Source organism: Pristiophorus japonicus, chromosome 24, assembly GCF_044704955.1.
Source record: "Pristiophorus japonicus isolate sPriJap1 chromosome 24, sPriJap1.hap1, whole genome shotgun sequence".
In the NCBI taxonomy this organism is placed as follows: Eukaryota; Metazoa; Chordata; class Chondrichthyes; family Pristiophoridae; genus Pristiophorus; species Pristiophorus japonicus.
The window spans coordinates 8,771,285-8,792,844 of NC_092000.1; the positions used below are offsets into that span (position 1 = coordinate 8,771,285).

Below are 21,560 nucleotides of genomic sequence, written 5' to 3' on the forward strand. Positions count from 1 at the left end.
GGATAAGAATTTTGAAATTGAGGCATTGCTTAACCGGGAGCCAATGTCGGTCAGCGAGCACCGGGGGGTGAGTGAGCGAGCAGGACGTTGCGAGTTAGGACACAGGCAGTGAGCACAGGGGGTGATGGGAGAGCGGGACTCGGTGCGAGTTAGGACACGGGGCAGCTAGCACGGAGGTGATGGGTGAGCGGGAGTTGGTGTGAGTTAGGACACGGGGCAGCGAGCACAGGGGAATGATGGGTGAGCGGGACTCGGTGCGAGTTAGGACATGGGCAGCTGAGTTTTGGATGAGCTCTAGTTTACAAAAGGTAGAATGTGGGAGGCCAGCCAGGAGTGCGTTGGAATAGTCCAGAAGTAACAAAGGCATGGATGAGGGCTGCAGCAGCGGATGAGCTGAGGCAGGGGCAGAGACGGGCGATGTTACAGAGGTGGAAATAGGCGATCTTAGTTATGCTGCGGATGTGTGACTGGAAGCTCTTTTCAGGGTCGTACAAGCCGTTTTTGCTCCCAGGAGATCCAGACCGCCGTGTACTTGTTGCTGCCCAGAGATAGGCTGGCCAAACTCGCCAGGTCAGGAGCGACAAAGGCCGTGGCCCAAGTACATCAGCTCTGGTTAAAAAAACTCTACAATGTACTGAAAAAATGCACCCAGATCCTGCTCTAGACCACTAGCCAGCAACTTCTGCTGCACAATGCAAGCACGTGTGGAACCCGTTCGACTATGGAGGCCGCACTCGGCTCCGGTGACGTGTGCTGTTTAGGAACCATGTGACAAAGAAACATTTGATACTCATCATCATCATCATAGGCAGTCCCTCGAAGCGAGGATGACTTGCTTCCACGCCAAAAAAGGAATGCGTTCACAGGTGTTTCAATGAAGGACCTAATATTCCAGACCCCAAACTACATCCTGAAGGGTGGAAGATGCCTGTGCGTGGATTTTTTTATTTATTTATATATTTTTTTAAAAACGTGTGGTGGCCGTTGCACACCAGCCACCACACGGGCTTGACAGAGCTGGGTCTTGGTCCAGTGGCAAGGGTTAACTGCTGTTTGAGAGAGCTTGCAAATTGGCTGCCATGTTTTCTACATTACAACAGTGACTATACTTCAAAAAAAGTACTTCATTGGCTGTAAAGCACTTTGGGACATCCAGTGGTCATGAAATGCGCTGTAGGAATGAATCATAGAATGGTTACAGCACAGAAGGCAGCAGCCATTCAGCCCATCGAGCCCATGCCAGAAAATCTTGCTTTCTATCAAATCTTCTCTCATTCTTCTCTGCTCCAAGGAGAACAACCCCAGCTTCTCCAGTTTATCCACATAGCTGAAGTCCCTCATCCCTGGAACCATTCTGGTCAATCTCCCCTGCACCCTCTCCAAGGCCTTCACACCCTTCCTAAAGTGCGTGCCCAGAATTGGACACAACACTCCAGTTGGAACCAAACCAGTGTTTTGTATAGGTTCATTATAATTTCCACACATTTGTACTCTTTACCTCCATTTATGAAGCCCAGGATCCCGTAAGATTTTTTAACCACTTTCTGAAGTACAAAATGGTTTCCAGTTGCTTCCCATCCCAAATCCCGTGATGGTTGAAGCTTGGTCTCGCTTCCCGAGTTACCACGCTAGCCTCACGTCTTTTTTTTTTAAATATAAAATCGAATTCGATTTATAAAACCTCCCCAGTTTTTCAGGTGGTACCTGTAACCACGTTCACGACATTACAACAGCAACTATACTTCCAAAAAAAAGTACTTCATTGGCTGTAAAACGCTGTGGGATGTCTGGTTGGTCATGTTAAGGTGCTGTAGGAACTAAAGTCTATCAAATCTCCTCTAAAAGGAGAACAACTTCAGCTTATAGAACCACAGAAATTTACAGCACGGAAGGAGGCCATTCGGCCCATTTTGTCTGCGCCGGCCGACAAAGAGCTATCCAGCCTAATCCCACTTTCCAGCTCTCGATCCGCAGCCCTGTAGGTTATGGCACTTCAAGTGCACATCCAAGTATTTTTTTAAATGTGGTGAGGGTTTCTGCCTCTACCACCCTTTCAGGCAGTGAGTTCCAGACCCCACCACCCTCTGGGTGAAGACATTTCCCCATAAATCCCCTCACAGGCGATAACTATGGCTCAGTGGGTAGCACTCTCGCCTCGGAGAAAGAAGGTAGTGGTTTCAAGTCCCACTCCAGGGACACGAGCACAAAAATCTACACTCACACTCCAGCGGAGTGCGACACTGTCGAAGATGCCGTCTTTCAGAGGTCCCATCGTGCTCTTTGTCAGGTGGACGTAAAAGATCCCACGGTACTGTTTCTAAGAAAAGCAGGGGAGTTACCCCCGGTGTCCTGGGTACAATATTTATCCCTCAATCAACATAACAAAAAAAAAATTATCTGATTATCACATTACTGTCTGTGGGAGCTTGCTGTGTGCAAACTGGTTGCCGCGTTTCCCACATTACAACAGCGACTACGCTCCAAAAAGTACTTCATTGGCTGTAAAGCACTTTGAGATGCTCAGTAGTCGTGAAAGGCACTATATAAATGCAAGTTTTTAATTACTTTAAATCTGTGGCCCCGTTCTCCAGTCTCTATCCACGTAACTGAAGTTCCTCATCCCTGGAATGATGATAATGGAAGATGTCTGCGCACAAATTCTTTTAACGTGGGGTGATCGTTGCACACCAGCCACCACACGGACTTGACAGAGCAAGGTCTCTGTCCAATGGCAAGAGGAATCCAAGACGATTGGCGACCAGGTTCTGCTGCATGGGCACACACACACACATACATACACATATATATTCCTACTGACCCCCTCCATGAAGTCCTCTCTCCCTAGTTTTCAGAGATCATGATGTAGGTGAGCACATCAATCTTACAAATTTGTCCATAAAATACTGACACGATACACCCCCTCCCCAGGCTCCAGCGCGCGACTCTCCATGTGCAGGCTCTGCTGTACTTTTTCCGCTTTCAATCTTCTCTGCTCCCACATTACAAAAGTACTTCATCGACCGTAAAGCGCTTTGAGACGGCTGATGGTTGTGAAAGGCGCTATATAAATCCAAGTCTTTCTTTCTTTCCCCAGTCTATCCATGTAACTGAAGTCACTCATCTCTGGGAACCATTCTGGTCACTCTCCTCTTCAAGGCCTTCACATCCTTCCTAAAGTGTGGGGTGCCCAGAATTAGACGCAATATTGGACACACAGTTAAGACCCATCAAAATTAGACGCAATATTGGACACACAGTTAAGACCCATCAAAATTAGACGCAATATTGGACACACAGTTAAGACCCATCAAAATTAGACGCAATATTGGACACACAGTTAAGGCCCAACTAGAGGAATGGGGGTTGAAGGCTCCAGTTGCACTGACACCCACTAAAGTTGGCCATGTCCGCCGCCGGGGCCGGGGCTATTTACCTTGAGTGTGAGGTGGTGGATCCGCCCCGAGGCACCGGCCAGCAGCAGGCACACCAACACCCCAATCCGCGCTCCTCCCGCTGCCATCACCACACCTGAAGCCGGAAACGCCGGCTTAGTCCCGTCCCGCCCCCCCTGACTGGGGGTCGGCCGACTGACTGACAGCCCGGCGCGCCAATCACCAACCGCACCCGCACGCACCGCCTGATTGACGCCAGGCGCCGACCAATGGCCGTCCGCCACTTTGTACACGCCACGCTTCAACCGACCAATGAGAGAACAGAAGCAGTTGGGACGGTTTAATCCCGCCTTAAATTGAATCTCTTCAGAACTCCAAAACAAATTAAGAAAAGCTTCAATTCCCTTCCTTTTTAAAAAATTAATAAATACAAACAAATTAAATCGCAAAATGTGATTTAAAATGGTGAAAAAACATGGGTTGAGACAAAACTACAAGTCCCACAAGACATTGCGCGCCAGTCACAATTTAATGTTAACATTTTAAATCCATCTATTAACATTTTTAAACCAGTTTTAGTTTCAAATAAATGCCAAATATTTTTTAAAAAGTAATGATTTAATTATAATTGAGAAATGTTGCAGTCTGAGAGCATGAAACTACAACTCCCACAATGCATCGCCAGAAAACAGAATTTTAAAAACATTTAAATAATTCGCGCGTTGAGTTTAATAAAATACGACGGTTTGTTAAAGGTACGAGGAAGAGAGGGAAAGGAATACGAAAGAGAGAGGTTAACGAGGGAAAGGCAGCGTTACAAAAAAATCGGTTGCCCCTGGAAACGGAAGTGGAGCTGACGGCGGCTTCCGGTGGGAATGGAGCGGCTCCTGGAGTAAAACTAATGGTGAAAGGGGCTGGAGGCCGGGCACTGGGGGGTGGGCGGCGGGAGTGGTGAGGGTGTGAGTGTGAGGAGTAGGTCGAGGTCGCTCCCGCTCCAGCTCCAGCTCCCCAATCCGCCATTCCCCATCCTCTCTCGCAAGGCGCTGACCCCAGTTGCTGGAGGGCGGCCTCCCGCGGGTGCTCTCAGCCCCAGAGAGAGAGAGAGAGAGAGACAGTGTGTGTGTGTGGGGGGGGAGGCGTGGGGTCTTGGTGAGGGAGTGAGTGTGTGTCGGATGGAGGGATGGTGGGAGGAAGTGAGTGGGATGAAGGGAGGGAGTGTGTGTGGAAATGAGGGAAGGAGGCAGCGTGTGTGATGGAAGGAGGAAGTGAGTGTGGGATGGAGGGAGGGAATGTGTGTGGGATGGAGGGAAGGAATGTATGTGGGATGGTGGGAGGGAGTGAGTTGGATGGAGGGAATGTGGGAGGGTGGGATTTTGTGTGAGGGATGGAGGGAGTGTGTGTGTGTGTTTGGGGAGGGAATGTGTATGGGATGGAGGAAATGTGGGAGAGTGGGATTGTGTGTGGGATGGAGAGAGGGTGTGTGTAGGATGGAGAGAGGGTGTGTGTAGGATGGAGAGAGGGTGTGTGTAGGATGGAGAGAGGGTGTGTGTAGGATGTAGAGAGGGTGTGTGTAGGATGGAGAGAGGGAGTGAATGGGATGGAGGGCAGGAGGGAGGTAGTGTATGTAAGTGGGAGGGAGTGAATACTGCTGCAGCAGCAGCATATTTGTTTCACTTCCTCCCCAAAAAAGCTGTTTTGACCCCCAACCCTTCCCGCTCAATCAGACCATTGGGTCTCAACGTAACAAAGAATGACTTGCATTTCTACAGCACCTTTGCCCCCCCTCCCCCCCCTCCTCCATCCTCGATGTTCCAAAGTGCTTCATATCCAATTTTTCAAGCGTAGTCACCGTTGTTAATGTAGGAAACGTGGCGGCCTATTTTCACAAAGCAAGCTCCCACAAAAAGCAGTGTGATGATGACTAGATAATTTTTTAAGTGATGTTGGTTGGGGGATAAATGTTGGCCCCAGGACAGCGGTGGGGACGGAGAACTCTTCTTCGAAATAGTGTCCGGGGGATCTTTTACGTCTGCCCGAGACGGCAGACTGAGCTGTGGTTTTAACGTCTCATCCGAAAGGCAGCACCTCCAACAGTGCAGCACTAGATTTTTGTGCTCAAATTTCTGGAGTGGGAGTTGAACCCACAACCTTCTGACTCAGAGATGAGGGTGCTACCCACTGAGCCAGAGGAACAGCTCCTCATCTTTCGATTAGGCACATTGCAGCTTTCTGAACTCCACATCGAGTTCAGCAATTTCAGACCGTAACCTAAATTGATTCCTGGGATGAGAGAGCTGTCTTATGATGAGAGATTGTGTAGAATGGGCCTATACTCTCTAGAATTTAGAAGAATGAGAGATGATCTCATTGAAACATTCAAGATTCTGAGGGGGTTTGACAGGGTCGATGCTGAGGGGATGTTTCCCCCGGGCTGGGAATTCTAGAACTAGGGGCCATAGTCTCAGGATAAGATGTTGGCCATTTAAGACAGAGATGAGGAGAGATTTCTTCACTCAGAGGGTTGTGAATCTTTGGAATTCTCTGCCCCAGATGGCTGTGGATGCTGTGTCTCTGAGTATATTCAAGGCTGAGATACAGATTTTTGGAGTCTCGGGGTAATCAAGGGATATGGAGATCGGGCAGGAAAGTGGAGTTAAGGTTGAAAATCAGCCATGATCTTAGTGAATGGCGGAGCAGGATTAAGGGGCAGTGTGGCCTACTCCTGCTCCTATTTCTTACGGTCTTATGTTCTTAATCTCTGCCCCTATGTTTTTGACGATAGCTGTTGATGATTCTGCTATTCCCATTTACACCTATTTGAGACCCATCTTTTGTTCCTTCACTTGTTCCATTACCATCTCTTTTTGCTTTGTCACCCCTTTTGCCATTTAATCTTTCATTTTGTTCCCCCCACCCCCACCTTTCCCTGCCTGTATACTTGCTTAAAATCTGTTATATCTCAACTTTTACCAGGTCTGCTCAAGGTCATCGACCTGAAGCATTAGCTCTTTCTCGCCCCACAGATGCTGCCTGACCTGCTGATCTGCGACCTAACTCCATAATCCTTAATACCTTTAGTTAACACAAAGATATCAATCAACGATTTAAAATCAACAATTGACTCGGCATCAATTGCCGTTTGCGGAAGAGAGTTCCAAACTTCTACCGCCCTTTGTGTGTTTCCTAATTTCACTCCTGAAAGGTCTGGCTCTAATTTTTAGACTATGGCCCCTAGTCCTAAACTCCCCAACCAGCGGGAATAGCTTCTCTCCATCTACCCTCTCTGTTCCCCTTAATATTGAAGTTTATAACGTGTTTGCTCATTTTGTGCAGTCAGAATATGGCCATTATCTCTGAGTAATGCTCTCGGATTGTTTGTGGTTATTATTTAATTAATGTGCAGTTGTTTTCTGCTGTTGAGGTTTTATGTTTTAATGTCTGATGTTTTTGCCTTTTTCTCCAGGATGGAAAGATCATATTTAATTCCTTCCTTAATCTCTAAGCCAGATGTTCGCCACATTGTAGTCTTGGAATCTTATGGGATTAAACACCATTCAGTATCAATAGATCAACTTTATGTGGATTTGGCATATACCAACCTTATGAGGCGAAATAGCCTTTGAGTTGCCTTTTTTTTTTAAAAGAAAAAACTTCGAACAGAAGCTTGTATGAAATAAAGGACTATGGCCTCTGCTTCAGGTAATAATGATGATGACTTAACGATTCCAAGAGCTGCAATCAACAAGATTATCAAAGAGATCCTACCAAATGTCAGGGTAGCGAATGATGCCAGAGAAATGGTGGTGAACTGCTGCACTGAATTCATTCATTTAATATCCTCGGAAGCTAATGAAATCTGCAATAAGTCTGATAAGAAAACAATCTCACCAGATCACATCATGCTAGGTATGTGATTAACATAAGGAAACTATTGTGAAATTGCAGTAGCATTTGATTTAAGTTTTCTGCTCTCCTTCATAGAAACATAGAAAATAGGTGCAGGAGTAGGCCATTCGGCCCTTCTAGCCTGCACCGCCATTCAATGAGTTCATGGCTGAACATGCAACTTCAGTACCCCATTCCTGCTTTCTCGCCATACCCCTTTGATCCCTCTAGTAGTAAGGACTTCATCTAACTCCTTTTTGAATATATTTAGTGAATTGGCCTCAACAACTTTCTGTGGTAGAGAATTCCACAGGTTCACCGCTCTCTGGGTGAAGAGGTTTCTCCTCATCTCGGTCCTAAATGGCTTACCCCTTATCCTTAGACTGTGACCCCTGTTTCTGGACTTCCCCAACATTGGGAACGTTCTTCCTGCATCTAACCTGTCTAAACCCGTCAGAATTTTAAACGTTTCTATGAACTCCAGTGAATACAAGCCCAGTTGATCTTTCTTGATATGTCAGTCCCGCCATCCCGGCAAGTGCTAATTGAAGCTTGCGTATGATTATCAAAGGAGCTTCCATTTTCAGATCCCTCACCTCTGTGGCCATTCTTCTGCTGTGGTTCAGTGGGTAGCACTCTCGCCTCTGAGTCATGAGAATTAGGAGTAGGCCATTCGGCCCCTCGAGCCTGTTCCGCCATTCACTGAAATCATGGTTGATCTTCGACCTCAACTCCACTTTCCTGCTCTGTCTCCATATCCCTTGATTCCCTTAATATCTATCGATCTTTGTCTTGAATATACTCAACGACTGAGCCTCCACAGCCCTCTGGGGCAGAGAATTCCAAAGATTCACCACCCTCTGAGTGAAGAAGTTTCTCCTCATCTCAGTCCTAAATGGCCAACCCCTTATCCTGAGACTGTGACCCCTGGTTCTAGACTCCTCAGCCAGGGGGATCATCCTCCCTGCATCTACTGTCATAAGGTTGTGGGTTCAAGTCCCAGCACAGAGACTTAATCGAGGCTGACACATCAGCGCAGTGCTGAGGGAGTGCTGCAGTGTCGGAGGTGCCGTCTTCCGGATGAGACATTAAACCGAGGCCCTATCTGCCCTCTCAGGTGAAGAGCAGGGGAGTACTCACCGGTATCCTGGCCAATATTTATCCCATCATCAGCACCTGGTGAGTGACAGGTGATCTGGTCTTTTATTTCATTGCTGTTGTGGGATCTTGCTGTGTGCAAATTTGTTACCACGTTTCCCTTCATTACAACTGTGACGACGCTGCCAAAGTGCTTTTTTGGCTGTAAAGCACATTGGGACATCTTAAAAAGTGCAATATAAATGCAAGTTTTTTTTCTTTATGTATGTCGCTAGCTAGTAAGGTGCAGGAGGCTATGGAAGTGTGACAAGTTGACCAGCTTGATGATGTCCCACCCCATGTCCACGCACACTGGTCTTTCCACTAGGAAGCCAGTATGAACACCAAGACTGGTTATAAGAACAGAAGAAATAGGAGCAGGAGCAGGAGTAGGCCATACGGCCCCTCGAGCCTGCTCCGCCATTTAATAAGATCATGGCTGATCTGATCATGGACTCAGCTCCACTTCCCTGCCTGCTCCCCATAGCTCCTTATCGTTTAAGAAACTGTCTAATTCTGTCTTAAATTTATTCAATGACCCAGCTTCCACAGCTCTCTGAGGCAGCGAATTCCACAGATTTACAACCCTCTGAGAGAAGAAATTCCTCCTCATCTCAGTTTTAAATGAGCGGCCCCTTATTCTAAGATCATGCCCCCTAGTTCTAGTCTCCCCCATCAGTGGAAACATCCTCTCTGCATCCACCTTGTCAAGCCCCCTCATAATCTTATACATTTCGATAAGATCACCTCTCATTCTTCTGAATTCCAATGAGTAGAGGCCCAACCTACTCAACCTTTCCTCATAAGTCAATCTCGTCCTTCCTGCTGCATGGCTCCAATCAGTTAACAGCAGAGACCGAGAATCAAACCGTTCTGACCAGTATCACACTGCACAGTAAAGGTGACATCTACACAGGTTGTACAGACATTACGAAACAGGCGGCACAATTTATTGCCTCCCCCTAGGTAGTCCCACAGACCTTCTGTTGATTCGAAAAAGACTCTGACTGCGTTCTGAGCGCTGCTGTAATTCCAGTCTGTAATTGATAGCTATAATTTACAGTCAATCACCAGCTTTGTTATATGATAGAAAATCCCTTGAAAGTAACAAAGCACCATTGCACGCCGTGAAAAGCTTGTTATTCCTGTGCTCGATCAAGAAACGGTGTGAAATTCACAACAGTGACAACATTCCAAAAGTGCTTCATTGGCTGTAAAGCGCTCTGAGACGACCAGCGGTCGTGGAATGCGCTATGTGAATGCAAGTCTGTCTGTCTTTGCAATTGTACTGAAAATGTATTGGTCTTGTGCGCTGGGGTGAAACGGGCAGTCTCTGGTCGTCTGCCCGTTATACGCAGCGCCTGGTGGACAGTGGCCCAGTTCCATTGACTGCACCACTGCCCGAGACGAACTTTGAGACGGTTGTGATTTGTCACCAGCAGAGTTTGGATGACGCGTACCGTGAGCCGGGACCTGCAGTGCCCCCTCAATCAATCAATCAATCAATCGTAGGCAGTCCCTCGGAATCGAGGAAGACTTGCTTCCACTCATTGAGTCCTTGGGTGGCTGAACAGTCCAATACGAGAGCCACAGCCCCTGTCACGGGTGGGGCAGATAGTCGTTGAGGGAAAGGGAGGGTGGGACAGGTTTGCCGCATGCTCTTTCCGCTGCCTGTGCTTGATTTCTGCGTGCTCTCGGCGACAAGACTCGACCTTCCCGGATGCACTTCCTCCACTTAGGGCGAACTGGTCTTTGGCCAAAGTCGGCAGAGGAAACGTTACAAGTACACCCTCAAAGCCTCCCTGATAAAGTGCAACATCCTCACCGACACCTGGGAGTCCCTGGCCCAAATGCCCTCAAGCCCCTGGTGCTGAGGGTGACAAAAGTCAATAATCCAGTCCAAACTATTGTGGGCTTTCTTTTGTCACCCTGCATGAAAGTGTGACGAGTGTCTCACCTTGACCACATTACAATCCTGAATCCTAATAACTTTTCAATTTAGGTCAAGTTCTACAGCCCCTTCCTTTTGATGTTTGATCTCCTTGTGTGCTCTTGGGCGTACGCATGCTGTGTACTAACAAGCTATTTCCAGGCCTTTCACATTGATTGAGTTTCTCACCCCCTACCTATCCAGCACTCTGCCTCCGCCCCCCCCCCCCCCCTTTTGTCACGCACTGTCAGATCCTTTTCATTATATGCTGAAAGCTGTTGATCGCTGAGCAGCGACTCTTGCCAGGAGCGTGCGAGAAAATCATTGGTAACGGGTCTAGAGGGGAGAGGAGGAGAATTTTCTTCACTCAGAGTTGTCGGGTTCTGGAACGCTTGACCTGAAAAGGTGGTGGGAGCTGATTCCATCAACCATTTTAAAAGGGAGTTGGTACTTGAGGATGGCTACAGGGTTACGGACAAAAATACGGGTGTGTGGGACCATGTGCGAGTTCTCTTTTAAAGAGCCAGCACAGGCACGACGGGTTGAACGGCCTCCTTCTGTGCTGTAAGTTTCCGTGATCCTAATTTGAGATTACCCTTGCAGCCAAAATATTTCTATATCTTTTTATATATACTTATATATGATCACTCCTGTGAAATCAGTGCCTTCAGGATACAGAGGGAAGCGAAATAGACGTAGTTCCAGCATCATAGATTTGAATGCCGCTTTGTGAGTTCCTTGTTCTCGTTGGATGTCCTCGCGTCATGTGGCATTACCAAGGCAATAAAAACTTGCATTTATATAGCGCCTTTCACGACCACTGGACGTCTCAAAGCACTTTACAGCCAATGAAGTACTTTTAGAGTGTAGCCAATGTAGGAAACGCATCAGACAATTTGCGCACAACAAGCTCCCACAAACAGCGATAATGACCAGAAAATCTGTTTTTGTTATGTTGATTGAGGGATAAATATTGGCCCCAGGACATCGGGGATAACTCCCCTGCTCTTCTTCGAAATAGTGCCGTGGGATCTTTTATGTCCACTGAGAGAGCAGACGGGGCCTCGGTTTAACGTCTCATCCGAAAGACGGCACCTCCGACAGTGCGGCGCTCCCTCCGTACTGCCCCTCCGACAGTGCGGCGCTCCCTCCGTACTGCCCCTCCGACAGTGCGGCGCTCCCTCAATACTGCCCCTCCGACAGTGCGGCGCTCCCTCAGTACTGCCCCTCCGACAGTGCGGCGCTCCCTCCGTACTGCCCCTCCGACAGTGCGGCGCTCCCTCCGTACTGCCCCTCCGACAGTGCGGCGCTCCCTCCGTACTGCCCCTCCGACAGTGCGGCGCTCCCTCCGTACTGCCCCTCCGACAGTGCGGCGCTCCCTCAGTACTGCCCCTCCGACAGTGCGGCGCTCCCTCAGTACTGCCCCTCCGACAGTGCGGCGCTCCCTCAGTACTGCCCCTCCGACAGTGCGGCGCTCCCTCAGTACTGCCCCTCCGACAGTGCGGCGCTCCCTCAGTACTGCCCCTCCGACAGTGCGGCGCTCCCTCAGTACTGCCCCTCCGACAGTGCGGCCCTCCCTTAGCACTGCACTGGGAGTGTCGGACTAGATTTATGTACTCTGGTATCTGGAGTGGGACTTGAATCCACAACCTTCTGACTCGGAGGCGAGAGTGCTGCCTACTGAGCCACGGCTGACACGTTGGCCAACAACCTGCAAAGTCTACGCTGACGCCAGTTTTGGGTGGAACTCTTGTAGATACACAAGAAGGGGCTTGACGTGGATGCTTGCCTGTCTTGTGGTTTCTAATGGATGGCGGGAAAGTACTCATTCTGTAACATGTCGTGTTCGTGTAAGTGAGTTAATTGGATTGCAAAACAAACCTCTTCAGAGTTCCATGTCTCACGGTGTCCCTGCCATAGAATATTGGCAGCTAAGGAAAACCTAATGAACTATTCCCCCCCCCCCCCCAGATAGCTCACCAGGTTTATTCAGTGAGTAGCTGAACAATTGGTACCAGGTTACTCTGAGTTAAGGTTGCCCTCCACACACCCCCCCCCCCCCCCCGGATATGAGTGGGAAAATGTGCCATAGCCAGAACAGACCTATTTGATTGTTTGACTACCTGGGTTGGTGACCTGTGATTGATCAGTCATATCACCGAATGTAAGCCAAGGTACACCATAAATCGTTTAATATCTGAGGCCCATCAAAGCAGGCTAATATTTGATGCACAGCAGAAATTGGTTAAGATGAGTGTTCATGTTCAAATCTTGTAAATCAGAAGTTTGTGAGGGGTCATAGAAACATAGAAAATAGGTGCAGGAGTAGGCCATTTGGCCCTTCGAGCCTGCACCACCGTTCAATATGATCATGGCTGATCATGCAACTTCAGTACCCCACTCCTGCTTTCTCTCCAGACCCCTTGATCCCTTTAGCCGTAACTCCTTTTTGAATATATTTAGTGAATTGGCCTCACCAACTTTCTGTGGTAGAGAATTCCACAGGTTCACAATTCTCTGAGTGAAGAAGTTTCTCCTCATCTCGCTCTAAATGGCTTACCCCGTATCCTTAGACTGTGACCCCTGGTTCTGGACTTCCCCAACATCGGGAACATTCTTCCTGCATCTAACCTGTCCAATCCCGACAGAATTTTAAAAGGCTTTCAAAAGGCTTTTGACAAGGTCCCACACAAGAGATTAGTGTGCAAAATTAAAGCATTAGAACAAGTTGATTTCCATTCTTGTCATGTCAAGAGCAGGTGTTAGGAACCAGCTGTCAAATGTCCAGTTCGGGCCGATTTCCCCCCTTCCCCCCCCCCGCTGTTCTTGGGGCAGGAAATGGCCTCCTCTTGGCACTGCTCAAAGGCTGATTGGTTGAGGTAGGAACCTACTTGTGTGCCAGGGTTCCCATTCCAGATCTTGGCCTGTTGGCTCCTCCTGGAAGGTCTACCTGTGTGGGTATTGGGTGAGGATAGGATCTGACCTGGCTGTACTGCCCTCAGCATGGTATGTCAACACATCTAGGTTCTCGCATCTAGCATAGCCACTTGGACAAGATTCTGAAAGATAGCTGACACCTGTAGAACTTCACCACAGCGGAATCCGTACTCGGGAGGAGAACTATTAAGCGGAAATGAATGAGATGAAATGAAATCGAACAGAACTGGTTCTCTGTTTCTAGAATCATAGAAATATACGGCACAGAAGGAGGCCATTCGGCCCATCGTGTCCGTGTCGGCCGACGAGCTATCCAGCCGAATCCTACTTTCCAGCTCTTGGTTCTAGCTCTGTAGGTTATGACACTTCAAGTGCACATCCAAGTACTTTTTAAATGCGATGAGGGTTTCTGCCTCTACCACCCTTTCAGGCAGTGAGTTCCAGACCCCTACTTCACTCTGGGTGGAAAAAGTTCTCCTCAAATCCCCTCTAAACCTTCTACCAATTCCGTTAAATCTATGCCCCCTGGTTGTTGACCTCTCTACTACGAGAAATGGGTCCTTCCTATCCACTCTATCCAGGCCCCTCATAATTTTATACACCTCAATAAGGTCTCGACTCAGCCTCCTCTGTTCCAAAGAAGAAAACAACCCCAGCCTATCCAATCTTTTCTCATAGCTAAAATTCTCCAGTCCAGGCAACATCCTCATAAATCTCCTCTGTACTCTCTCTGGTGCAATCGCAGCTTTCCTGTAAATGTGGCGACCAGAACTGCACGCAGTTTAACATGAATCCTCCACGTGGGTATGAGAGAACTTTGAAATCAGATTGTTGGGTGTAAATTAATTCCCAACAAAAAGCGTAAATTAGCCATGGGGGATGTTAAAAGCTTCTCTCTGTTACCTTGTCCTGCAGCTTTGGAAAGTCTCGGCTTTGGATCGTACATAACTGAAGTGAAGGACGTTCTGCGGGAATGCAAGACAGTGGCCCTGGAAAGGAGGAAGGCCAGTTCGCGCCTGGAGAATCTCGGCATACCGGAGGAGGAGCTGCTTCGCCAGCAGCAAGAGTTGTTTGCAAAAGTAAGAAAAGTTGCTCAGTATTTTGAAATGCATAATGTTTATTTCTCCAACCCTAACTCGTTCTTTCCCAGTGCCTCAAAACTTAGAGCTCTTCGCCAGCCTCGCTCACCCCTTCTTGCAATCTATAGACTCAAACCTGAGCTTGCTAGCATTTAATCAATAGTTCCCATGTTGACACCCAGTGTGTAGCTTCTCTTATCTATTCCAACGCGCTCCTGGCTGGCCTCCCACATTCTACCCTACGTAAACTTGAGGTCATCCATCATTGGCGGCCATGCTTTCCCCCATCCAGGCCCTAAGCTCTGGAATTCCCTCCCCAAACCTCTCCTCCTTTGAGATCCTCCTTATTTCCACCTCCGTAACATTGCTCGTCTCCGCCCCTGCTTCAGCTCATCCGCTGCTGAAGCCCTCATCCATGCCTTTGTTACCTCTAAGCTTGACTATTCTTACGCACTCCAGGCTGGCCTCCCACGTTCTACCTTACGTAAACTTGAGGTCATCCAAAACTCGGCTGCCCGTGTCCTAATTCGCACCAAGTCCCGCTCACCCATCACCCCCTGTGCTCACTGCCCGTGTCCTAACTCGCACCAAGTCCCGCTCACCCATCACCCTCTGTGCTCGCTGCCCCGTGTCCTAACTCACACCGTGTCCCGCTCACCCATCACCCCCTGTGCTCACTGCCCCGTGTCCTAACTCGCACCAAGTCCCGCTCACCCATCACCCTCTGTGCTCGCTGCCCCGTGTCCTAACTCACACCGTGTCCCGCTCACCCATCACCCCCTGTGCTCACTGCCCCGTGTCCTAACTCGCACCAAGTCCCGCTCACCCATCACTCCCTGTGCTCGCTGACCTACCCGGTTAAGCAACGCCTCGATTTCAAAATTCTCATCCTTGTTTACAAATCCCTCCATGGCCTCACCCCTCCTGATCTCTAACATCCTCCAGCCCCACAACCCCCCACCCCGAGATATCTGCGTTCCTCAAATTCTGCCTTCCTGAGCATCCTTGATTATAATCACACCACCATTGGTGGCCGTGCCTTCTGTTGCCTGGGCCCCAAGCTCTGGAACTCCCTCCCTAAACCTCTCCGTCCCTCTACCTCCCTTTCCTCCTTTAAGACGCTCCTTAAAACCTACCTCTGACCAAGCTTTTGGTCATCTGCTGTCATTATTTCTTATGTGGCTCGGTGTCACATTTATTTGTTTTGTCTTGTAACAGTCCTGGGACATTTTACTACAGTAAAGGCACTATATAAATACAGGTTGTTGTTGTATCATGCACTCTTCACCTGGACTCCTCACCTTGGTTCTTAGTGGAACCAAAACCCATTTTTTTTTTTCAGGAACGGTGCTTGTTTGAAATTACTTCTGTAGTAGACTGTGTGTGTCAGTCCCACTGTGTCTATCACTGCCAGGAGTAGTGTGTGATCTGTGTTGACTAGGTGTAGCAGAACTGTTTCATAGAATCATACAGTGCAGAAGGAGGCCATTCAGCCCATCCTGCCTGTGCTGGCTATGTGAAAGAGCTGTCCAATTAGCACCACTCTTTCCCCACAGCCCCGCAAATTTCTCTTTTTCAAGTATATATCCATTTCCTTTTCGAAAGTTACTATTGAATCTGCTTCCACCACTCCCTCAGGCAGCACATTCCAATCATACCTTGCTGCATTAAAAAAAATCTTCTCATAGAACATAAGAAATAGGAGCAGGAGTAGGCCATATGGCCTCTCGAGCCTGCTCCGCCATTCAATAAGATCATGGCTGATCCGATCATGGACTCAGCTCCACTTCCCTGCCCGTTCCCCATAACCCCTTATTCCCTTGTCGTTTAAGAAACTGTCTATTTCTGTCTTAAATTTATTCAATGTCCCAGCTTCCACAGCTCTCTGAGGCAGCGAATTCCACAGATTAACAACCCTCTGAGAGAAGAAATTTCTCTCCTCTCTGTTTTAAATGGGCGACCCCTTATTCTAAGATCATGCCCTCTAGTTCTAGTCTCCTCCATCAGTGGAAACATCCTCTCTGCATCCACCTTGTCAAGCCCCCTCATAATCTTATACATCTCTATAAGCTCACCTCTCATTCTTCTGAACTCCAATGAGTAGAGGCCCAGCCTACTCAACCTTTCCTCATAAGTCAACCCCCTCATCCCCGGAATCAACTGAGTGAACCTTCTCTGAACTGCCTCCAAAGCAAGTATGTCCTTTTGTAAATATGGAAACCAAAATTGCACGCAGTATTCCAGGTGTGGCCTCACCAATACCCTATATAGCTGTGTAGCAAGACTTCCCTGCTTTTATACTCCATCCCCTTTGCAATAAAGGCCACGATACCATTGGCCTTCCTGATCACTTGCTGTACCTGCATACTATCCTTTTGTGTTTCATGTACCAGGACCCCTTGGTTCTTTTTCCAATTATCTTAAATCTGTGTCCTCTGGTCACTGACCCTCCTGCCAGTGGTAACAGTATTTCCTTACTTACTCTATCAAAAACCCTTCATAATTTTGAACACCTGCATTTAATCCCTCCTTAATCTTTTCCACTCCAGAGACTTGAGCACAAAATCTAGGCTGACACTCTCAGTGCAGTGCTGAGGGAGCGCTGCACTGTCGGAGGTGCCGTCTGCTCTCTCAGGTGGATGTAAAAGATTCCATGGCACTATTTCGAAGAAGAGCAGGGGAGTTCTCCCCGGTGTCTTGAGGCCAATATTTATCCCTCAATCTGACATGCTCATAATAAAGGATGAAACTGAGTACTGTGAACAATGAGTAAGTGTGACCTTAGCTCCTCCAATAAGACTCCAGAGTGCAGGTACCTTGTGAGAGGCCTGCTTATATACTGTGCTCCCAAGGGATGCTTGGATTCCTTGGGACTCCAACAGGTAGGCCCTCTGGTGGTGGTGTGATACAGGTTGCAAAGGGTTTAATACATAACACAATCAACATAACAAAAACAGATGAAGTGGTCATTATCACATTGCTGATGGCTGTGCACAATTTGGCTACAGCGTTTCCTACAAAAAATGTACGTCATTAGCTATAAAGCACTTTGGGACATCCTGAGGTCGTGAAAGGGGCTATAGAAATGCAAGTCTTTCTCTCTCTCTCTATGGAGAACAATCCCAGCTTCTCCAGTCTCAACATAACAAGACCCTCATCCCTGATATAATTCTGGCCAATCTCCTCTGTACCCTCTCCAATGCCTTATTCTTTGTTGGGAAGAATTTCATTCAACAAGAACAATTTATAAAGCGCCTTTAACTTAGTAAAACATCACCAGGGACTTCTCAGGAGTGTTTTCAATCAAAATTGGACACCGAGTCACATAAGGAGATGTCAGGACAGGTGACCGAAAGCTTGGCCAATGGGGTAGGTTTTAAGCAGCATTTTAAAGGAGACGAGCGAGGCTGAGAGGAGAAGAGATTCAGGGATTGAACTCGAGCCTAGGGCCGAGACAGCTGAAGGCAGCCACCAATCGTGGAGCGATTAGAAGCGGGGCTGAGCAAGAGGTCAGAATGTGGAGGAGCGCAGATATCTCTGAGGGCTGTAGAGTTCGAGGAGGTTACAGAGGTTGAGAGAGGTGAGACCATGCATGCCGGACTGGGAGCTAATGTAGGTCAGTGAGCGCAGGGGTCATGGGTGAACGGAACTTGGTGCAAGCAGAGTTTTGGATGAGTTCAGGCTTATTTAGGGTGGAAGATGAGAGGCCAGCCAGGAGTGCATTGGATTAGTCTAGAGGTAACAAAGGCACGGATGAGGTTTTCAGCAGCAGATGAACTGAGGCAGGGACAGGGCAATGTTGCAGAAGTGGAAGTAAGCGATCTTGGTAATGGAGCGGATATGCGGTTGGAAGCTCATCTCGGGGTCAGATATGATAGCAAGGTTGTGAACAGTCTGGTTCAGCCACAGACAGCGACCAAGGAGAGGGACGGAGTCAGTGGCTAGGGAACAGAGTTTGTGGCGGGGACCGAAGACAGTGGCTTCGGTCTTCCCAATATTTAGCTGGAGGAAATATCTGCTCATCCCCCCGGACAGGATGTCTGACAAGTAGTCTGACAAATTAGCGAATATTCCTACCTGAAACACAAAGTTGTAGAACAAAAAACGTTGCAACAAACACTGGAAAGCTCCCAAACAATGATATCCTGTGTCCTGATTTAGAATTGTGGCCATTACTCTGAATGCAGTTGTCCTTTAACTCTATTTTCTGCTCAACAGTCAGACTCTCTGGAGTCTACAAGCTGTCCTCAACACCACAAACTCTTTCCGCCTTCCACATTAGTCAGATGACCACGTAACCATACAGTAAGGCAAAAGTGAAGCGTTGGCTGAGTACTTGATGCTGAGAACTGGGTCAGACATTATTTTGCAGTTTAAAAAAATTATAAAACCAATGTGGTATATTTATTTCCCCCTCCCCCCCATTTTAGATTGATATGTGCTTCACACCATTTCCCAGTTAAGGCTGTGATGAAGTGACCTGCTGCTGGGCTTCTGTCTGTGGCATTGTGAAAATGGTTGTTCGGAGGTAGGTGTGGGGGGCTGACTGGACCTGTACGGCAAATTGTCCAAACTCTGCTTTTTCATCCTCTTCTCCTCCAGCCTCGCACTGCCTCTTCCCAACTCGTGTGGTCCAGCTGTGATGAGGATCTTGCTGTATGAGGAGCTGTGAGCACAGCTCCGCTCTCCCCGCTCTCCCTTTCCATTGTGTTACAATGAGTTCACACGTCATTCTTCTAAACTCTGGGGAATATAGGCCTAGTCTGCTCAATCTCTCCTACTAGGACAATCCCCCCATCCCAGGAATCAATCCACTAAGCCTATGCAGCTATTCAGCGGTGGATGGTACTGCTACTGAGTTTCAGTTGTGACTGGTGGGTTCTGTACCAAACTGCTGCTTTACTCAGTTTCCTCCAGTCCATTCCAGATCTTTGAGAAGCGTCCGAGTGAACCTGATCTGTTGCCCCAGCAACCAGCTAAGAATATTGGTAGCAGCCTGGGATGAAGCTGCCTTTTTCGATCATCCGTTGTATTTTACCGATGGCTGTGTGTGTAAATATACTGCCTGGTGATCGACTGATCCACACACACACACACACATGCAGGTTTGTACCCTAATCTTTGCTGAGTACGCTGATCCCAATGACAACTACTTGAATTTACATAGCGCCTTTAATGTAGTAAAACGTCCCAGGAGCGTAATCAAACATAATTTGACTCCGAGCCACATAGAGATATTAAGACAGGTGACCAAAAGCTTGGTCAATGAGGTCGGTTTTAAGGAGCGTCTTCAAGGAGGGGAGAGCAAGGAGGAGGAGGAGGAAATTCCAGAGCTTAGGGCCCAGACAGTGAAGGCACGGCCGCCAATGGTGGGGCGATTAAAATCAGGAATGTGCAAAAGGCCAGAATTGAGGAGCGCCGAGAACTCCACAAGGAATCCTACAGTTGGCCTCATAAAACCCTCAGTTTTTGTTCCTGGTCGCTATTCAGTGACACCAGATGCAAAGTGCAAGTATGTAGATTTGAGATGAGGACAGAATCCAAATTAGTTGTGGTGCTGTTTAATGTCCATAAACTGCTGACACTCGACTGTAAGAACAGAAAGACTTGCATTCCTGCAGCGTCTTTTACAACCTCAGGATGTCCTAAATTAAGTGCTTTTGGAGTGTAGTCTCTCTTCTAATGTAGGAAACACGGCAGCCAATGTGAGCACAGCAAGGTTCCACAAACAGCAATGAGATAATGACCAGATAATCTGTTTTATTAATGTTGGTTGAGGGATAAATATTATCCAGGACAGCAGGAGAACTTCCCTGCTCTTCTTCAAAATAGTGCCATGGAATCTTTTATGTCCACCTGAGAGGCTCAGACGGGGCCTCGCTTTAATGTCTCATCCGAAAGACGGCACCTCCAACAGTGCAACACTCCCTCAGCAGTGCACTGGGAATGTCGGCCTAGATTTTTTTTTTTTTGCTCCAGTCTCTGAAGTGAAACTTGAACCCACAACCTTCTGACTCGGAGGCGAGAGTGCTGCCCACTCAATGCCATCAGGAGAAGTGGAGAGAAAAGAGGGGATCAAGGGAGCGTATTGCAGTCCTCACACCTGACCCAGTCCCCCCACGTGCTCGGGATTTTACTTCCCCCTCCCTCAAGGGGTGTCGAAGCTAGATTATAGTGCCTCAGCCGAGATTACTCCCCTCCGCCTCAAAATGAGGAAGATTTGATTCGAAGCGGCCATTGACCTTGTCCATTTTCTCTCAGGCTCGACAGCAGCAGGCAGAACTGGCGCAGCAAGAGTGGCTCCAGATGCAACAGGCCGCCCAACAGGCACAGCAGGCAGCAGCCACCGCCAACAAGGCCGGCTCCTCGCAGGACGAGGACGAGGAGGAGGACACCTAAAGCGCCCCCTCTCTAACCTGCTCCCGTCTACTTGCGCCCCGCCCCGTTCCATAAATGGTGGCGCGGATGGTCACCGGCTGGCGAGTCTCCCTCGTGTCCGCGGCCGGAGACTGAACTGCCGGTTTGCGAAATTTTAAACGGACTAGCCAAACAAGAAACAAACAAAAATAAGGTATCATTGTGTATTTGGACTGAATCGATTTAAAAACGTGACTCGGTCTGTGTCGGACAATGTACGTGCATGGACATTCAGGCCACGAAAATGAACTTTTATATACTTAAAAGATTTTGGTTAATTGGAGTAAAGTGTTAAAACAGATAAAAGTTCCTGTTTAACATATATTTTGTGGGTTTTATTAATGTGTTCGGTAATTGAAGACTAAATTGCCTTGTTTACAGTAATGATATAATATAATAAAAGTGGAGTAGACATTCCTTTGATTGTGAACGTTATGTTATATTTTTGTGCCTTTTTAATTAGGTTTTATTTAATTGCATCCTGTTATTCCTTCCTTCGAGTGACAATCAAAATGTAATGTACTGTTTTATCATGATGCTGTGTCATAAGAATTAGGAGCAGGTACAGGCCATTCGGCCCCTCGAGCCTGCTCCGCCATTCAATGAGATCAAATCTTCGACCTCAACTCCATCTTCCCGCCCGATCCCGATATCCCTCGATTCCCTGAGAGTCCAAAAATCTTATCGATCTCCGCCTTGAATATAGTCAACGATTCAGCATCCACAGTCCTTCAGGGCAAAGAATTCCAAAGGTTCGCCATCCTCTGAGTCAAGAAATTCCTC

General features: G+C 48.0%; 2 protein-coding genes across 4 annotated transcripts in view; one reads left to right on the forward strand and one right to left on the reverse strand.

Annotated features, from left to right (window-relative positions):
- Nucleotides 1-3,548, reverse strand: part of LOC139237914 (protein GPR108) — a 59,851-nt gene extending 56,303 nt beyond the window's left edge. For both annotated transcript variants that reach the window (XM_070867206.1, XM_070867205.1), the window contains exon 1: nt 3,434-3,548. In XM_070867206.1, the coding sequence (XP_070723307.1) occupies nt 3,434-3,520 (87 nt within the window). In that variant the 5' untranslated portion in view covers nt 3,521-3,548. The remainder of the gene's footprint in view (nt 1-3,433) is intronic.
- Nucleotides 3,549-4,241: 693 nt separating this feature from the next.
- LOC139237801 (protein Dr1-like) lies at nt 4,242-21,194 on the forward strand. Of its 2 annotated transcripts, none has more exons than XM_070867016.1 (4): nt 4,242-4,296; nt 6,856-7,298; nt 14,197-14,360; nt 20,622-21,194. In XM_070867016.1, exons 2-4 carry the CDS (start codon nt 7,076-7,078, stop codon nt 20,757-20,759), a joined length of 525 nt encoding a protein of 174 aa, XP_070723117.1. In that variant the 5' UTR covers nt 4,242-4,296; nt 6,856-7,075; the 3' UTR covers nt 20,760-21,194. The 2 variants fall into 2 exon arrangements, with proteins under 2 accessions (XP_070723117.1, XP_070723118.1); XM_070867017.1 differs by lacking the exon at nt 4,242-4,296 and adding an exon at nt 4,907-5,251.
- The last annotated feature ends 366 nt before the right edge of the window (nt 21,195-21,560 follow it).